The sequence below is a fragment of the Phymastichus coffea genome, unplaced genomic scaffold (assembly GCF_024137745.1).
Source record: "Phymastichus coffea isolate CEN01 unplaced genomic scaffold, Cenicafe_Pcof_1.1 PCOF00004, whole genome shotgun sequence".
NCBI lineage: Eukaryota > Metazoa > Arthropoda > Insecta > Hymenoptera > Eulophidae > Phymastichus > Phymastichus coffea.
The window spans coordinates 4,446,257-4,466,656 of NW_026706815.1; the positions used below are offsets into that span (position 1 = coordinate 4,446,257).

Here is a 20,400-nt window from a genome sequence, read left to right on the forward strand (position 1 = left end):
TTCACTTTTAGAAATAACAATGTCGCTAGCGTGTAGAGATAAAATAGTCTTGCGCAGAATATTACGCGATGCGCATGCAAAAAAATTAAAACGCCAAATTGATTCCACAGAACCGGCTGTTCTGTTGGAATTAATGCGCTATCGCGAGCTTAGTCTACACGGTGATCTTGAGGAATTACAAACCTGGTATTTTCGATATATGCTGTTAAGAGAGCGGCCAGATTTGCAGCCACCGTTGCGCTCGAGCGATTTTGCGTCAGGCCGAATCCCGGAAAAGCTGTATGACGAACAGCAAGAAACAACGGTAAGCAGTGCGCGGAACGCGAACCTGGGCGATGAATTCGCGGTAGCTGCAGCACCTTTGGCGGCCGAATTATCATGTGAGCAAGAGCAGGCGACACAGGCAGGAGCAAGTCACATAGGTCCTTAGCAGCCGGAAATTTGAACAAAAATGACGACAAAAAGTGGCAACGGGGTTTCATTTGTTATCACAAAATATACTAAAATTTACTGGAATGAAAATCGGCGGAGCAAGGATATTTGTTTTTTACACAATTTTTCTTTCTTTCTAGTCAACCATTAATAATTTAATAAAATAATTTTATTGTTAAGCTAGATTTATTTTCGATACATAATTATTCAATTTTTATTATACAAATAACGCTTTACAAACGCTTTACAAACTTTACAAACATAGAACTCATATTGCATTGACAAATAAATATAATTAAATATGCAGAGATGAAAATTCAACAACGGCCTTTTTTAGTCTGTGAGGATATGAAGCATCGGTTGTTACATTTATTTTATATTTATTCCAGTATTTTAAAAATTCTTTGTGAACTGATTCCCCAGCCTGTTCAGACCATACCCCCAAGCCAACGTTATCCAAGAAACCTAAACAATCTTTTAAATGTTCCGTCACAACATGAACTTTTAACGTTGTAGATAATTCTGTCGCTTGAAAACTTTTTTTTAATTTACGATGAGAGTATCTATATCACTTTTTGGTTGCGTTGTTGAAAAGCACGCAGTAACTATTTTATCCATGGCTTTCAGGGCGTTCACAAAGCGTAAGAGTGCTAATTTTCCTACTCCGTTGCAAATGTCTGAATCAAACAACTTATCAGATTCTTTTAAAAGTTTCCGACAAGCGTTGCCCTCAAATATTTCTCCATGATAGTTTTTTGGAATCACATTCAATTTTTTTGGCCACGTAAGAGCTTTTTTCCGACCTAATAGAGGTACTAATCCCTGCCAGAAAATATGGTTCACGTAACTTGAAGTACGTGTAATTCAGGAATCACACACCGTTCCAACACGCAAAAATCGGTCTTTTCTTCAAATAGAGGTCGATTAATAACGCTGTGGTAATTCTTGGCTACCTTCTTATCTTTTCCGATAGAACAAAAGGCTTCATAATCATTTTCAAGCATCCCATAAGTTTTCAATGGTAATACATCGCTACGATTTGAAGAACGTCTCAAAGAGTCCAGTGTTATATTGCAGCAAGGGCAAGGGAAAGAAGAAGTAGCAGTCTGTTGACCATTTATTAATAAGAGCAGCTTGAAATCGGAGCAAAATTTAAAGGAAATATTATTGATCTGTATTAAATCAAATAAAATTTTAACGTTTTCGTAGGTCTCTTTGATGTCAGGAACTATACACAGCATTATCAAACGATAAACACTAGTTATCTTGGATTTTGCACTCACACTTCCTCCTTCGTGGTACGTTTTTCTTTTTTTCTTGAAAGGTTGATCATTGTTTTCTATAACATCATCAGCTGGTATAATCGACATACACACTTTAAAAAAACCTTGTCCGCCGTCGGCCATTACTTTTACAATATAGTTGCCGACTACATGTCGTTCACATAATATAGCGTCTAATAATTCACTTGCATCCGCCCAAATCACAGTCCTGTATTCTTTTGCTTTACCGCTTCCGACATCAAATTTGAAACCACTGGATTTGTATAAATTATTCAAAAATGAAGATTTTTCAGTCATATGCTGATAATTTGTAGGTACGGATTTTTTGCCAGCAGAACAACGTATGAAATTTGTTAAATTTTTCATTTGTTTCGATGAAAAACCACTAGTACTTTTAAGACTATCTAATTTTTCTTCCGAAAAAGATACATTTTCTTGTTTTTTACTATTGAGAATGATTTTTCTTTTACGCCCTTTAGTATTTAAGTTTAGTTCAACATTATTGTTGTAACTTATGGTTTTAGACTGTTTTTCTTGCATTCTCGTTATAATAGAAGAGGCAACTTACATTTGAGATTTTTCGGAAAGATTATTAAAAACTAAGTTTTCAATATTTTCACTGATATTTTGACATTTGTGACTAATACCTTTTTTTATTTCTTGTAAACATTTTTTACAAAGTTTAATAACTTTTTGTGCATTTCTTTCTATTGGTTTCACAACACCAATCTTACTAGAAGGCAGTGCGCTAGAAGAATTAATTTTTTGTTCTTTACCATACATTCCATTTGCGGTAGTGATTTTGTTTGAAATATTAGACCGAACCATTCCTCTTCCCTTAACATTTTTTCTTGAAACACTACTTCTCGCTGTAATGCAGATGTAACAGTAACAACGCTGACCATCACTGTTGACATTTCTGGTTTCTTTTATTAATTGAATATCACTGAAATTAGGCATTAAGGGCAGTGGCCTTTTTTTCTGTTTCTTATCGTGCTCATTTAATGTTAATCTGCACGTCACACAGATACTTAATGGAAACTTATTGTCACATATTGTATATTCTTTGTTAATTAACTTTCTAATTAAAGCACTACATGTTTCATTAATTAAATAAAACTCAAGCTTCTTTTGTCTAAGGAATATTTTGTTACCACAAACAGCGCACACTTTTTTTCTATTTTCTTCGTAACTTAAATGAGGAGGCATTTTCAAAATTAACAAAAATACAAAGCACCACACAAAATCTGTCCGAATAAATAAATAAACATGTACAATAGCTTAACAGTTTTTCTTTTCTGTTTTTTGTTTACTTTTCGCCACATACCCGTATCGTGCAAAATTTCTTATACTTAGATACACAAAGTAAGTATTTTTGTTTACTGCCATATTCACGCTCGCAGTTAAAAACAATACTTTCTTCGAAATTATCGACAGCTATGCAATATTAAATATATGAAAAAAATTAATTCATGAAAAAAATCAAAATTTGTGTAAAAAACAAATATCCTTGCTCCGCCGATTTTCATTCCAGTAAATTTTAGTATATTTTGTGATAACAAATGAAACCCCGTTGCCACTTTTTGTCGTCATTTTTGTTCAAATTTCCGGCTGCTAAGGACCTATGTGAAGTGTTACCGCTCCTTGCGAACAAGTTCGACCGCCGGGCGAAAATGCAGTCGCGCTCGGTGATAACGACATGTTACCGATGGCGGCTCGCTCGCCGTCGGACAGCAGGACCGAACGCGCACGCGAACAAATCGCGGAAAACCAAGGCGAGCGTAGCACTAGCGCGATAAGCCAAATCTGGGGAGCTTTAACTGCTGTTCCGCGTTGGATTTATAGGCGCGAGGTTAGACAGGGCATCACGGATGGTGCGAATGCAGTTTTTAGAGTTGAAAGAGAGGCGATGCACAGTAGAGCGGCTCAGGCCGAACAGCAGGCTTCATTGCCGCCTCAGGCCAAGCCGCTCGGCGACCGCGAAACGCTAAACGCGCCAGCGGTTGCGACTGAGCCATCGGCCCACGCGAACGCACCAAACAATAGAGCAGGTAGTACATTCCTCTATGCCGATTCAAGTAGATCGGCGAGCACGAAATATCACGCGCCTAAAGTAAGTTCATGGGTTGAAGACTGGGAGCGCGAGGTACGGGTAGCTACTAGAGAGGAAATGGAAATACCAGCTCAATTAGGTAAAGGTTCAATTATTAGTGAGAAAAGCGTAATGAGCATAAGGCGACCTAAACAAAAGCAGGTGAGACAGGTAGAAAATATCAGTGGAAGCGACACTAGCTCGAGTTTATCGGATACTGATAGCTGCAACACCTATAAAGTTAAATCGCCGCGGAAAACCAAGCAAGTAAGAGCGGAAAGACCGAGCAAAAAGAGTGCTCCTCCAAGAATCAAGTATATAAACGGTATACCTGCGGATGGAGTAAGCGCGCTCAATGCCTGGTCTCTCCGTTTTTCCGGTAAGGATAGTTCAAACGCACTAAGTTTTCTATCAGGTTTGAGTGATTGCCAACGCTATTATGGCATCTCGGACGAAGAAATGCTGATAGCAATAGGCACCGCATTCCGCGATAAGGCGCGTCCGTGGTACGAGGTTAATCGCGGTATGTGGAGGACGCTGAAAGACTTTAAAAAGAGTTTTTCTAGCGAATTTTGTCGACGATTGAACAGAGAACAACTTTACGGCGAATTGCGTCAAAGAACACAGGGCGAGAATGAGAACATTACGGACTATGTCGCGGCTTTTCAGACGATTTTACGCCGTTTTGATCCGCCCGTTTCGGTGAGACGCCAGTTAGCTATGATCATAGAGGGTCTACATCCAAGATATAAGCGATATCTTGAAACTATGACTTTCTCCGATCTAAATAATTTTAAAGAAACGGGTATGGCGCTCGAAGATCGCATGGCCGGTTGGAAAAGGTGGCAAAAGCCGCCCACGGCTGACGTAACGCTAATTCCGGAATCCGCGTACACAGAGACGAAGAAGTCACCCGGTAAGCAAAAATCGGTCGAAACTATTGACAGTTTAAACGACGCGATTGACGACGTCTTAATAGTCGAATCTCCTAAAAAGAAAGCGCAGCAGCAGAACAAAAAACTAGGTAAAAAGGGCAAGAAGCAGAACGGTGAAATTGCCGTGGCTATTGCCGATAAGCAACAGCCACAGGCAAGAAACAAGCCTGCGAACGAAGCCGCGCCTGCTCGCCAGAGCGCGCAGGCTACGTTGGCCCCGGCTGCAGGTGTAGCCCCTAGTCTGGTCCCGCAGCAGCGCAATCAGGGAGGTAGCAACTTAAATAGGCCATTTACGGGGGCTTGCTTCAATTGTAACGCGGTGGGACATAGGAGGACGCAATGCCCGATAGCTCAGGTTAATCCGCGAGTAGTTTGTTATAAATGCCGACAACCGGGGTATTACGCTAATAACTGTCCAACGCGAACTTCAGAGTCGATATTATATTGTCAGCTTTGTGGGACAATCGGTTACGTGTTTAGAGAATGCCCTATTTGTAATCAGGTGAAGCAGGGAAACCTCAGCGCGGGAGCCGTCGACCGCTCGACGACTCCTGCCTAAGATGGATTGAGCGAGCTATTGAGGTAGAGAAAGTGCTTCGCGCAAGGAGCGAAAGCACCGTAGAAGGGAATAGAGTTGAGGTAAAAAGGGAAGGCGAGAACAAGGCAGAAACCGCCAGTTCTGCGCCTCCTTTTATGAATTTAGTAAAAAGGGAAGGCGAGAACAAGGCGGAAATTGCCAGTTCTGCGCCACCTCTCTTAGACGAGGTAATAGGAGAATATTTGAAAGTCAAGGCTAAGGTCAGGCGTGCAGTATTTGTAGAATATGAGGATCCGGAAAAAGGAAGTAAGGAAATCGTTGAGTTCAAAAACGCGTTTAACCCATTAAAGCCCACGCTAAGACTGGTTGAGATAGCGACAAACAAACTGTGCTATCTTTTGCATAAGTGAAAAATAAAATATACGTATTTTTTTTTATGTTATTTTCAATTGTTTATAACAAATTATTTAAACAAATTACAAAAAAATTCATAATTATCAAAATCTAAATGCGGAAATCGATTCTGGAGGTGAAATCAAGACGAAAACCTATATAACACTTTTTTGTCAGAATTCAATTTGTTAGTGTAACGTAGGAATAAACAATTGCATGTTGGGGAGAAAAAGTGACCATGTCAAGTCCCAAGCAAAATCTATCTGGAATAGCAAAAAATAAACTGTGCTATCCTTTGCATAAGTGAAAAATAAAATATATATATTTTTTCTTATGTCATTTGCAATTGTTTATAACAAACTATTTAAACAAATTATAAAAAAATTTATAATTTTCAAAATCTGAATGCGGAAATCGATTCTGGGGGTAAAGTTTAGACGAAAACCTATATAACACTTTTCTGTCAGAGGCCAATTAGTTATTGTAATGAAGGAAGAAACATTCGGCCTCCTGAGAGTGTTTCAAAAAATCGTATAAAATGAAGCTAATTATTGTATTTATCCATCAATATTGGCATGAATTATTGTAAATATAATCGGTGGGATTGAATTATTGTTCATTGCCATGTCCTTCTTTATGACTTTTGCAAACAGGCATAGAACATTTCTCACAATACCATTCCGTTCTTGTCCGACATGTTGAAATTCCACATTTCCTAAGACTCCCATGTTTCATCACGTGTTCTTGGGATGAAGTTTCACTCTGTTTCTGTCGTTTGGGGGGACGTTTGGAAGATAACTTGTCAATATAATATTCACAAACTTCTTGAACAATATCTTTGGAACCTTTTCTTTCGTCTGGATGTAACTTATTGTAAATCACTGTAGCGTTTGCTAAGGATGCTTGGATGAGCCGTAATACAAGGCACCATGTCCATTTCTTACTTCGAATTGTAGGCATCAAAGCATTACAGTGTTGATCATGTAGATCGACGCCACCCATGTGTTCATTATACATAGAGAAACAATGAGGAAAAAGAATAGATTTTTTCGATGATTCCTGCCATCTCTGCATTTCAACTTTTGGTTCATTTCCATATTTCGAAGATAGAATCGATACTGGCTTTGAGTCCATAACTGTAATATAATTCAATTTTGAATTCACTTCATGCATTGAAATAGTGTATCCTCTTTTAGCTTTTTTTGGCATTTCGACTTTCACTTTCACACGATTATGCCGAACAGTTCCTGTCGCCGTAAACCATTTTTTTTCAAATGAATCATAAGATCTGGGTTTGTGAAAAAGTTGTCAAAATAAATATGATACTTTTTCAGTTCTTCTCTCTGTGTTTTTTCTAATAAATTCGAAAGTAACTTTATCACCACTCTAGACCCTAAACCAACGGCAACTAAAGGATTTCGTTCATCGATTCCTGATTTACCAGTGTAAATATCAAGATCATATATATACCCATCAGAAGAACAGACTGCCCATTCTTTTATTCCAAATCTAATGGGTTTATTCCTTATACATTGCTTGATACCAAACCTACCAAAGTATTTTACCATTATCTCATCTATTGATAAATTATAGTCAAAGAAACCAAATTGCATACAATTCTCACGAAACATATCATACAGAGTTCTAACCTTCCAGACTTTATCATTTTGATCAGTTTCTTGAAGTTTATAGAATCGTATGTTCTTTTTTATGGCAACGAAATTATTTCTAGACATAAGTTCCGCAATTACTGGACACTGAAGTATTCGCTTTTTTGACCAGTAATCACGAATACTTTTTCTAGAATTGAAGATAGTAATCATTATGATTGTAATAAATTTTTCTAGATCATCCATACATAAATCAAAATGATTTTCAGAAGTGGCTTCAATGATATGGTTTTTCATTGATTTCGAAAAGAAAACCTCAAACAACTCAAAAGCATTTTTGGATTGCAATGATGAAATAGGTGAAATATTGAAGTTGCTCTCGACATGCGGAGAAATATCATTCAAAGCATCATTTTTCCAACTGTACTTATGATTCGGTTCCAACAATTTCTGAGTACTTGTGTATGTACTTTTAACATGTTCGTAAGAACCTGATGGTAATTCATTTGATAATGTATCTTCATTTGGATCACCGTCCGAATCTCCATCTGAACTTTCATATTCATTAGGAATGAATGCTATATCAATATGTTGACCTTCATCACTATCAGAATCTTCAACTAAATTTGGTAGATCGCTAATTCTCCGTCTCGGCATTATCAGTAACGTTACCAATTTAGAACAAAATAAAAACTAAAAGTTTTCCGAAATTATTATTTCAAAGAATAGATCCAATGTATAAATGTTTTCAACCGTTAGCCCGCCACTCAAACGTGATCTCTAACACGGAAGGATTTACGAAATGAAATAAACTTATCCAATTACAGTATAAGGTCTCAAAATTTATCAGTAAAAAATACTGATATGATTCCAGATACCATGTGTGAGAATGAAAACACTTATTTGTCAATAGTTTATTTCTACATAAAGATATCAAATTGAACTCTGACAAAAAAGTGTTATATAGGTTTTCATCTCAATTTTATCCCCCGAATCGATTTCCGCATTCAGATTTTGAAAATTATGAATTTTTTTGTAATTTGTTTAAATAATTTGTTATAAACAATTGCAAATGACATAAGAAAAAATATATATATTTTATTTTTCACTTATGCAAAGGATAGCACAATTTATTTTTTGCTATTCCAGATAGATTTTGCTTGGGACTTGACATGGTCACTTTTTCTCCCCAACATGCAATTGTTTATTCCTACGTTACACTAACAAATTGAATTCTGACAAAAAAGTGTTATATAGGTTTTCGTCTTGATTTCACCTCCAGAATCGATTCCCGCATTTAGATTTTGATAATTATGAATTTTTTTGTAATTTGTTTAAATAATTTGTTATAAACAATTGAAAATAACATAAAAAAAAATACGCATATTTTATTTTTCACTTATGCAAAAGATAGCACAGTTTGTTTGTCGCTATCTCAACCAGTCTTAGCGTGGGCTTTAATGGGTTAAAGTAGACTCACCGTATGCCACTTTCAGCATTTCAAGTGTTTTGGAACATTTGATTCCATTTTTCACACAAAATTTAATGCAAACTCTTTGATCCATGTTTTTAGACAGCAGCAAATCGTGGAGCACGCAAAACACTTCTAACCTTGATGCCTCTCACAAACAAACTAAACATACTACAAAACTGAAATTTGGAACGTATGTTCTAGACGAGCGTACCGACATAACCAAATAAAAAAGTTGAAGATCGAACGGACGTAGCCCGCTAAATTTCAAAATTCACCTTACTTTTTGATCACACCTCGTATATAGGAATAAATGGTTATTTATTTAAGTAGTTTAATCCTATTAGTAATAAGTCAATTAGTTAATAATAAAACGACTGTTTATTAAGAATACAATTGACAGACTGACTATAGAATGTTTTTTTTGAAAAAGCGAAATGAATGTTCGTTGCTATACTCACACTTTTGTTTCTCAACCACGTTCGAATGTTGGTTCGAATGCTCGGTGCGCTCGCCATACTACCCCCCTTGGCAGAGAATTTGGCTACAAATTTAAAATGTCTCGAAATTTGACTCTTCTGCCAAATCGTGTAGTGCGTTCGGGAACTTGCGTGGGCTCTGTAGGCACAACATCAGGAACAGGAACTGGTATTTGTTCTGTAGGTACAGAATCAGGAACAGAAACCGGAACAGGAATTGGTTCTGTAGGTACAGCATCAGGAACAGAAACAGGAACAGGTGTGACATCATCTTGCAAAATGAATGCAGGTTTCACTCGGTCAATAGAGACTTTGGTACGCTTGTTACAGATCTTGAGTGTGATCGTTTTTGCGTTTCGATCCATGACTTCGTATGGGCCAGTGTATGGTGGTTGGAGTGCCTTTAGAAAAGGTCCTTGTTTCGAAAAGGCATGACTGCATTTGAAAACGAAAACGCCAGGTTGACAATGTCTTGATGCTGGAGTTGGGCGTAAGCGTGACATGAACTCTTGTAAGCTTGAGAGGAAGCTGCTTGGATCGCCGAGATTCTTGTTTTCAAGGTTTGAAGAAAGCAGTTCAAAAGATAAACGAAGAGTTTCTCCATAGACCATCTCTGCTGAAGTAGCTTTGATATCTTCTTTAAAAGCAGAACGAATACCAAGAAGTACCAGAGGCAAAGCTTGAACCCAATCGATGTCAGAATAAGCCATGATTGCAGCTTTTAAATGGCGGTGTAAGCGTTCGATCAAACCATTCGAAGCAGGATGCCAACTTGTAGTGAAGTTGTGTCGGATTCCGAAGAGTTTGATAAAGTTCTTGAAGAGGTGTGAAGTAAATTGAGGACCACGATCTGAGGATAAAGTTTCTGGAAAGCCAAAAAGAGATATCCAGCAATCTCAAGTGCTTGTGTCAGAATGTCTGCAGTTATGTTCTCTAAAGGATAAACCTCAGGCCATCAAGTAAAACGATCGATGACAGTCAAGCAATATCGAAAAGCACGTGCAGGTGGAAATAGACCAATCAGATCGATGTGGATGTATGAAAATCTCTTCGTTGGAATCTCGAAATTTCCAAGTGGAGCGTGAACATGGCGAGTAATTTTTGATCGTTGACAATCACCGCAAGTACGAGCCCAATTTCGGCAATCCTTATTTATGGAAGGCCAAATAAATCGATCGCTGATTAATTTGAGTGAAGCGTTTGCGCCGCGATGACTCAAAGTGTGCAGTTGGTTAAAGATGTCACGACGAAAAGGCTGTGTGATGAAAGGCCGAGGTTTTCCTGTCGATGTATCACAAAATACCGTAAGTGAGGTAGCAGGAATCGGCACACGCTCAATGCTGAGAGAAGAGTTTTTTTTAGTAATTCTCCTGAGTTCTTCGTCTTTTTCTTGAGATTTAACCAGCAACTCGAAATCAAATGGTGCAGAAACGGCTTCGATCCGGGAAAGAGTATCGGCAACGACATTATCGGTACCTTTGATATGTTGTATATCCGTTGAAAATTCTGCGATGAACGAAAGTTGATTGAGTTGAATTGGCGGGAGCTGTGATGTACACAGATGTATGTGTACACGAGCGCCGAATAACGCGCATGTACAAGTGCGCTGCCCACGTGAGTCGCAGCATGTTATCGTGCGAGCCGAGGCGAGTCGCCGAAACAGGCAGTTATCGCCAGGCGCTCATGGCTATCACAGCGAGCCTCGCCGGCATACTTGTATACACTCAACTAATTGTACTCCTATGTTCACTATGAAATAAAGGTAGAAAATACAACATTCACCTTACTCCTGATTCAATACCTCCTAATGACGAAGCCGAGCAACTAACGCGAACATAGCCCTGCCTAGGCATATGAAATAGGAGCTTTTCACGTTTTTGCTGTAAGACGTAAATTAATGGTTTGTGGTCTGTGAAGATCGTGAATTGGTACCCTTCCAGAAGATTGGATGTTGTTGGATCGCAGCGTAGATAGCCAGAAGTTCACGATAATAAGCATGCCAAGAACTTTCTTTTGTTGACATTTTCTTAGAGAAGAAAGCGAGAGGCTGCCCCACGTCACCAACAAGCTGCTGTAAACAAGCTCCAACAGACTGGTTCGAGGCATCTGTAAATAAACCAAGAGGTGCACCAATGCGAGGGTGAACAAGAAGTAAAGCAGATGAAATGCAGTTCTTGCAGGTTATGAAAGCTTCTTCAAGTTCAGGTGTCCATGTGATTGGTTGAGCGCCTTTCAATAATGGATTACTGAATGCACCGTGCAGAGGAGCTTCATATTCATGGGCATGAGATATGAATCTGCGGTAGAAATTCAGCATTCCCAGGAAACGACGAAGACCTTGAGCTGTTTTTGGTAAAGGGTAATCTTGAATCACCTTTACTCGTTCTTCTGGGGCTCGAATGCCAGCAGCAGAAATGGTGTAACCAATGAAAGGAACCTCGTGAACTCCAAAGATGCACTTCTGTGGATTGATAACTAGGCCGTACTTTGCAAGACGTTCGAAAATAATTCGAAGATGACGCTCATGTTCTTTTTTAGAACGAGAGAAAACGAGAATGTTGTCCATATAGGTGAAACAAAAATCCAAACCACGCAAAACTTCGTCCATAAACCTTTGAAAAGTTTGGCCAGCAATTCGAAGTCCAAACGTCATGAATGGAAATTCAAAAAGACCAAATGGTGTGATGATGGCAGTTTTACCGATATCTTCTTCAGCAACTGGAATTTGTTGATAAGCTTTTACAAGATCGATCTTAGAAAAGATGATGCAACCATCGATAAAATAAGTGGCATCGTGGATATGACGAACCGGATAACGATTCGGAATCGTTCGAGCGTTTAGCTTTCGGGAGTCACCACAGGGACGCCAAGATGAGTCACTTTTTGGTGCTAAATGTAGTGGAGAAGACCAAGAACTTTCGGAAGAACGAGTTGTACCAGCTAATAACATGTAGTCAAATTCTTTGCGAGCGATTTTTAATTTTTCAGGACATAATCGGCGAACTTTACTTGTAACCGGTGGTCCAGGAGTAGTACGAATGTGATGGACGGTTTCGTGTTTGATGTTTCGAGGTAAACCCGGAGGACGAGTGATTTCAGAAAATTCAGACATAGGAGCAGCGTTTGGTGAAGAATCTTGAACCACTTTGATACTGCTCTGCGAAAAAGGCTGAGATAAACCTTGTACTCGAAGACCAGTTGTTACGTCGATGATACGTTTTGTATGACAGTCCGGTAAAAGGTGATAATGAGTGAGACAATCAGACCCAATTATCGGCAGATCGACGTCAGCGACGATGAATCTCCATGGAAAATCACGATGATGTCCTAGGTTAAGATTTAAGGTTAGAAAACCATACGTTTTTATTTTGGTTCCGTTTGCAGCACACAACTCGTAGTTCACAGGAGAACGACGGTCTCATAATAAACGACGAGGAAAACAGCATAAATCAGAACCTGTATCGACGAGAAAACAATTTTTGGTTACTTTATCAACAACAATGAGACGGCTACTAGATGAAGAGCAGTCAGATGCCATCCTTACGGACTGCTTTGGTCGTTTCCCGAAAACTTGCAAGGCTTGACGCACTTTTTAGCATTTTGCTGAAACTTTTTGTGATACCAACAAACCTCGTCTGTTTTTTTGTTAGAATCGTCTCGCGGTTTTGAGATTTATTTCGGGTCCAAGATTTGTAGTTATAACCGTGACGATTTCGAGAACGCGAACGAGAAGCAGCCAATTCAGCGACTTGTTTTTGCAATTCAGCAACCGCTTTTAATAAATCGTTTTCAGTACCTTTGTTGTTCAATGCAGCGTTGACCGAGAAATTCGGAGGACAAGGCGAAACTTCGATGATTTTGTCGGCGAGCTCAGAAAGTTTATCGATCGCCAATTCAGACTGTGATGCAAGGATAGTCTGGACGTTTTGCGGAAGACGTTGAAGCCAAAGCCGACGTAAGAGGTTATCCGGCACAATAGTTGTACCAGCAAGGAATTGGAGATGCCGAAGAAATTGGGAAGGCTTATGATCGCCTAGCTCCTCCGCAATGATGAGTTGGCGAACACGTTGTTCCTGAGACGCAGATAATCGCTCAATTATTTTTGTGCATAAATATGTGTAGGGGTTTAATTGAGAAGGATTTTTAACAACATCCTCGACTTCCAATGCAATGCGAGCGTCAAATTGAGAAACAACATAATGAAACTTTGTTACCTCGTTAGTGATGTAAGAAAGCGTGAATTGAAAATCAGCTTGAACAAACCACAAGCTTGGTTTATCTGACCAAAACGGCAGCAATTTCACAGCGACACGATGTACTGCATGGCGTTGGTTGACGGTGTCAGCGATGACGCCTTGAGGCTGCAACTGCTGTTGTTCTTGTAGCTGCTGCTGCTGCGGCGGTGGCTCCTGCAGCTCCTGCGGTTGTAAATTTTGCACTCGATGCTCCATTTGTTGACGTAGTTCCTCGATCTGCCGTTGAAGCAGATCGTTTTCCTCACGTAAAACCACAAGTTGACCCTCGTCGCGAAGCATCTTGTGATGAGGTTATAATCTTCTACGATGGCGAAAAGAAAATTCACCAACAAAATACCACAATTCTCGCCAAGGCTTGAATTGTAACACAATTTTATTGCCGGTGTCACCAATATAGGAATAAATGGTTATTTATTTAAGTAGTTTAATCCTATTAGTAATAAGTCAATTAGTTAATAATAAAACGACTGTTTATTAAGAGTACAATTGACAGACTGACTATAAAATGTTTTTTTTTAAAAAACGAAATGAATGTTCGTTGCTATGCTCACACTTTTGTTTCTCAACCACGTTCGAATGTTGGTTCGAATGCTCGGTGCGCTCGCCACAGATGGCTAGCACCATTTTGTCTATCTACAGGGCATACTTACAGCGCTTGCGCAAACTTTAAAGCCTCGGTCGACTGCTGCTGACTCTGTATAACGTACTTTTTAGCTCCCAAACACTTGACAAAGCTGTCTTAAAAATTAATTTAAAGAGTTGTTTTATAAAAGTGACAAGATAAAATTTAACAAAATATATGAATATATTAATAAATAAAGAAAGAATTTGTAGATAATATGTCGAAGTACTGTGTGATGTGTAAGAAGCAGTATGTTTTTGGAGATCGTTCATGCAGCTTTCATATGAAATATGAAAGATAAGTTGAATATGAATATTTTATGAATGTTATGAACAAAAATATGCAATTGATACAATATGCTGTATATAAAAATAATATTTGACTTACATATAAATATATATTATTGGAATGAAGTCTGTATTATGAAATATAAGGTTATGTTAATGCAGTGTTTACAATAAAATTTGTATACGATTTTTGTTTCTTGAAAATCATGTTGTACTTTGCAGCTTTCCAAAAAATTCTGATCTAAGAGAAAAATGGTATTCTGTCATAAAATCGAAAAAAATTGGAGTAAATGGTCGAGTTTGCAGTGATCACTTCAATAGTAATTGCTATTACCCAAATGCTAATTATTCGAGTGATATTAGAAGACTATTACCTACAGCCGTTCAAAATTTATGTTTACAAAGAAAAGTGTTTGGCGATATAATAAATGTTCAATAAAAAATGTTTAGAGTAAAACTGGACATCAATTATAGCATGATTCCGTTGTTAGAAGTAGTATTTCAAAAAGGTAATTGAACAGTAATGTTTTAGTTAGTGATTCATGGCAATATTATTGTATTATTTAATACAATAATTATTGGAATTTATTGTATTATACGAGGTGTGTTCAAAGAGTAAGGTGACTTTGTATTTTTAAGAAAAAATATTTATTTATTTATCAATATTTATGTTGTCCCCTTCAAAGTAATCCCCCTCAGATACAATACACTTATGCCAACGGTTTTTCCACTTCTCAAAGCACTTCTCATAAGCACTTTTCGGTATAACCTTGAGCTCTTCCAGCGATGCAGTCTTTATCTCTTCAATCGTTGCAAATCTCCGTCCTTTTATAGGTCTCTTTAGTTTTGGGAACAAGAAAAAGTCACATGGGGCCAAATCCGGTGAATATGGTGGCTGAGGCATGATTGTGGTGTTGTTTTTGGCCAAAATATCTCTCACAAGCAAAGATGAGTGAGCAGGGGCATTATCGTGATGCAAAAGCCATGAATTGTTTGTCCACCATTCTGGGCGTTTTCTTCGTATTGCTTCTTGCAAACGGCGCATAACTTCAAGATAATACTGTTTATTGACCGTACGTCCATATGGTAAGAACTCCTGATGCACCACGCCATGATAATCGAAGAAAACAGTGAGCAAAACTTTGACATTTGATCGAACTTGGCGTGCTTTTTTCGGTCTTGGCTCATCTGGTCTCTTCCATTGGGACGATTGGACTTTGGTTTCGATATCATAACCATGTACCCATGATTCGTCACCAGATATGACCCTTTTGAGTAAATCTGGGTCGTCGTTGATGTCATTCAACAGTTCTTGAGCGATGCTCATACGACGGTTCTTTTGGTTAAAATTTAGCAATTTCGGAACAAACTTCGCTGACACACGTCTCATGCCCAAAACGTTAGAAAAAATTTCATGGCACGAGCCAAGCGATATAGCAACATCCTCAGCAACTTCTCTGATAGTGATTCGACGATTTTCCAGAACAATTTTCTTCACTGCTTGAACGTTTTCATCAGTTATTGACGTGCTTGGGCGTCCAGAGCGAGGCTTGTCATTGGCATCTTCCCGGCCATCTTGGAAGAGTTTGTACCACTTGTAAACTTTTTTTTTACTCAGAACAGTTTCACCGTATGCCACCGTCAACATTTCAAGTGTTTCGGAGCACTTTATTTTATTTTTTACACAAAATTTGATGCAAATCCTTTGATCCATAATTTTCGACAGCAAGAAATCGCCGAGCACGCAAAACACTTATAACCTTTACGCCTCTCACAATCAAACAAAAAATGCTAAACACTTTAAACTTGGTACAGATGTTCGGGAAGAGTGTACCAACATAACAAAATAAAAAAATCGATAATCGAAAGTACGTTGCCCGTGAAATTTGAAAAGTCACCTGACTTTTTGAACACACCTCGTACATGTATTATTTAATTTTAGAAAATACTCAAGTGATGATTCAGAAAGCCTTGCTGAAAAAAAATGTGTTTAATAACTAATCAAACTGTAAATAACAATGCAGCTGATGAAGGAGATCACGACTACATCTCCAATAACTTAAAAAGGTGTGACGTCGTGGTAACGACACATCTTAGGTGCACCTGAGGCTTGGCGCAGTTTCAGGGTTCTGTTGTTGCTAGCCTGCGATTTCTCACATAAACTAGCGGGATCACTAATCGAAAATTGATAATACCAAGGGGGACAGTGCCATTAAACCTATACTTCTGCTCTTAGATTTCAATCGATAGTTGTAATCCGAGGGGAAGAATTTTTGGATTGCGAGCTATTTCTAAGAGAGAGGAGAGATAGATAAGTTATTAAAAAATTCAAAAAATTTTATTTGCTTACTCTTTATATTGAAACTTGTCACTTTTTAACTTGCGGCTCCTAATTCTGTATTAGTCGATTTTATTCGTTCCACTTCTTAGGCTTCTTAGCTGCTTGGCTTTTTGATTCACTTCTTGTCTGCTTGGCTGCTTGACTCTTGTTTGGGATCTGACTTCTTAGTGTTGATTTCTACGCTTCCTTTAGCACTGATATTCAATCTCTTTCTTACACACACTACAACTGGAACTCCAACAACTAACTTCCACGACTACAACAACTACAAGACCCTTTGGGTCTTGTGCAACCCTTTTTATATTAGATGGGTGGTTGGGTGATGAGTCCTTCTCTCAGCCTCTCGGTTTCGGGAGGAGTGGAGCAGGCAATGATGTGTTAATTGATCCGTTTGTTTCTTCTGATTTTCCTCCCTGGGTTTTCGGGCCCTGATTGGAGCGGGGGCGTGGAGAAAATCGGGGGCGCGGACGTAAGGGTACAGGCCTTAGCTCGTGAGATGGCTCTTCAAGTATCATTCGCAGCCAAGATTAGTTTAAAATTTTGTAATTATTAATTAACTGAAGTTGGAACAAACATAATCGACCAATACATAGCTTATACACTACTTATATTAACAATCAACATTATAATTAAATTCGCCGCAAAATATAGTTATCAATAATTATCTAATAATAAAATTTATAAAAATAAAGCGACGCTTATTATCTCGCACGCTACGCTGTGTAGATTAATTTCTTATAATAAAAGTTTTTTCGGTAACATTATATTCATTAAAATTGACGTATTTTTTGCATTTTCCTATTTTCTGCTTAAAACTAAGCACCCGAGCGAAAACTCGATAAGAGGTTTTGAGAGGCCAAAATTATTTATTGTAATAGTGTCGGCCAATAATGCCGATATCTTCACTACTATTACCAGTTATTTAAAGGGGGAAGGTAAGGGAGGCGGTGTGTCGCTCCAGACAAAGCAGGAAGGAGAACAGCGGGCAAAAGAATTTCACACACACAATCCGCTAACACACGTTTATTATAAACGCACTACCACGAGTGCCGACGAGAACACAATTCACTTATTACTATTAACAACACGCGCACTTATTCTAAACGAGATGACCGGCACGTTAGCGCCATGCCACCTCGTTAACCGGCTCAAACAATTACTTGAATTTACACACTGCCGAAAACTACGCCGGCTCGGGAAAGCCTGGCGTAGCGACGCGAACCGTGAGAATCGCCGAGGAAAATTAGAGAGAGAAACGAGAGGAGAAAAAACTAAACCTGACCAAATTCTGTTTGCTGCTTGGCAGGTGGGCTGCAGGTGAGGCGACTAGCGCAAAACGTGGCCCAGTCTTCTTTGTCGTCACGGCTCTCGCACTTTCTCTCTGGTCTGAGGCAGAGAAACAATGGTAATCCTTCCCGTGCGGCCGATCTCCTCCTTGTATGTCGATCTAGTGACGAGTGCGTGCGAGTCGGCTTCTCACGCCTTCCCCACCACTGTCCTCCTAATCGGCGGCACGCGGAACTGCCCGTCGCGACAAGTGCCGCGCGCCAAGCCCAATACTCAAACTATTGCTTTTCTCTCTCTCTCTCTCTCTCTCTCTCTCTCTCGCACTCTCAATACTCGAGCGCGTCGTCGTGTCCACGGCTTCTCCTTCCACTCTCGTGCGTTGCTGAAAAATAAAAGGGCAGGCATCAGGCACGTGGTAAAAACGTGCGCTTGATGCCGGCCGTGCGCCTTTGCCTATGAAGGAGAGGGGGATAAGCGCACGGTGCAGGCCATGACCGGCCTACACCGTCACAGCCCCTCCGAAGGCCGAAGCTCTCCCTTGGAGACAAGGCCTTACCTCCCTTTAAGCTCTCTTTAGCTCTCTTTAAGCTCTCTCTCTCTTTCCGGCAAATGGCTCACGGCTCGGTCAAACGCTACAAATTAAAATTAGCTTATACATAAACTTATAACACTTAAACTAGCTTAATCTAAGTTTCATTATTTAAACGAAGATTCGAATCAATGACCGAACTATACGCGCCAAGTCTTACAACATCAAACACAAGAGCAAAACGATTATTCTAAATGAATCCAAAAAAAAGAACTTTTAATTAACGCAAAACTCGATCGAATCAACGGCGCACCAGGACGCCACACGCACGTATCCGCCTCATAAAGAATACCATACCTTTCGTTCGGAGACTAATCTCTCCTCTCCAAATACTTGAGGCGGAGGGCTCTTAATTCCTCCGCCACCGGGGTAAGGGAGCCAGCACCATTGAGCCGTTGACCGCTCGCGACGGCTGCTATCGGCGGGGTCGCCTCCGATGTTTCCATCGGGGCAACTTCCGGCGGGAGCGAACTCGACCCGTTGGGCGACCGAGACTCAACGTCGCTCGTCCGCTGCCGAGCGCTTTTTCGGGCCAGCCTTTCGCAATACGCCTTTCCCGAACGATGGCGTTTCTTTCTAGCCACTCCTGAGGTGGCCGTCGCGACTGTCGGCGGAACCGAAACTTGGGGCTCCGGTTCTCGAGGAGCCTGCCGCGGCGTGGGCCTGTCTTGTGGGACAGACACCACTCTCGCCGGCGGCTCACTCGAAACCGAGACCGGGGCGTCTCGAATCGCTCGCAACTGGGCTTGCTCCCGTGAATACGCCTGGCTACAACGCGGACAGTTGTCGACAATCGTGTCCAAACGGCCACAATTCCGACAAAAGTCGCGTCTGAGTGGCGGCCTCGTGCAGTCAGACCTGCGGTGGGAGCCCGTCCGACAGTTGAAACACCGGTACGGTGGGAGATCTAGCTGATCGTCCCACGGCACCGGAGCCAACCCGCAGAGGAAGACTCCCCTCGCAAGCCGGACCTCAGGATTCGAGGCGCCTACTCTAGCCGGCGTATTCATCGGCAACGACCTTTCTGCGCGTAAACCCTCCCGCCTGACTGGTGGGCACGCCTCTGATGATGTCGAGGCGCGCTCAACAGTCGGCACGGGGAGGACCGGCGACGGTGACGAAGGAGACGGCGAGGGCACCGACGGCTCGTCCACCTCCATAGCGCCGACACCACCTCCGCAGGGCCCAAGCCTTCGAGCCACCACATGACTCGCCGCTCGACCCGTCGGAGCCCCGGTACGTTGGTCGGGGTCAACCGACGCAACGTCCGCGATCAGGCGAGCCGAAGACGGCGGCATTGGGTCCCGCGAGTGCAGCGACGACTCTATGTTGCATGAGGATAGGTCGAGTCGACCTCGATTTCGCCTCCGTCCCGCATTCACGCGCTCCTCGTGCTCACGTCTTCTCTCGTCGGCCGAGTAACCCGCCGGTGCGAAGCCACCCGGGTCACCAGTTCTTACGAACTGGTAGGCCGGGTCGAGCCTCTGAAGCTCGAGAGGCTTCCACGGCAGAGGTTCGTGCACGTGTCTCTGAGGCGCTACTTTAGGCGCATCAACGGCCCGCGCACTCTTCTCGGCCGAACTACCGTCGTCGTCAAGCATCTCAAGTAACCCGTTCGTGCCCGTGGAACGCGCCAACGGAGATGGTAACGGCGTACGACCGACTCGTCTTCGCGAGTTCGCGCGCGTCTTAGCGGCTCTCCCTATCACCGGCCTAACGGCGCAACTGGCCGCGGGGAGTCGGTCCGGCGACGAATCACTCCGGGAGTCCTCTCCAGCCGGTGGT

General features: G+C 40.9%; 1 protein-coding gene across 1 annotated transcript; it reads right to left on the reverse strand.

The window, feature by feature from the left end:
* Positions 1 to 9,298: 9,298 nt before the first annotated feature.
* Positions 9,299 to 9,943, reverse strand: LOC131667025 (uncharacterized). Its single transcript, XM_058940180.1, has one exon. It carries the CDS (start codon positions 9,941 to 9,943, stop codon positions 9,299 to 9,301), a length of 645 nt encoding a protein of 214 aa, XP_058796163.1.
* Positions 9,944 to 20,400: the final 10,457 nt, after the last annotated feature.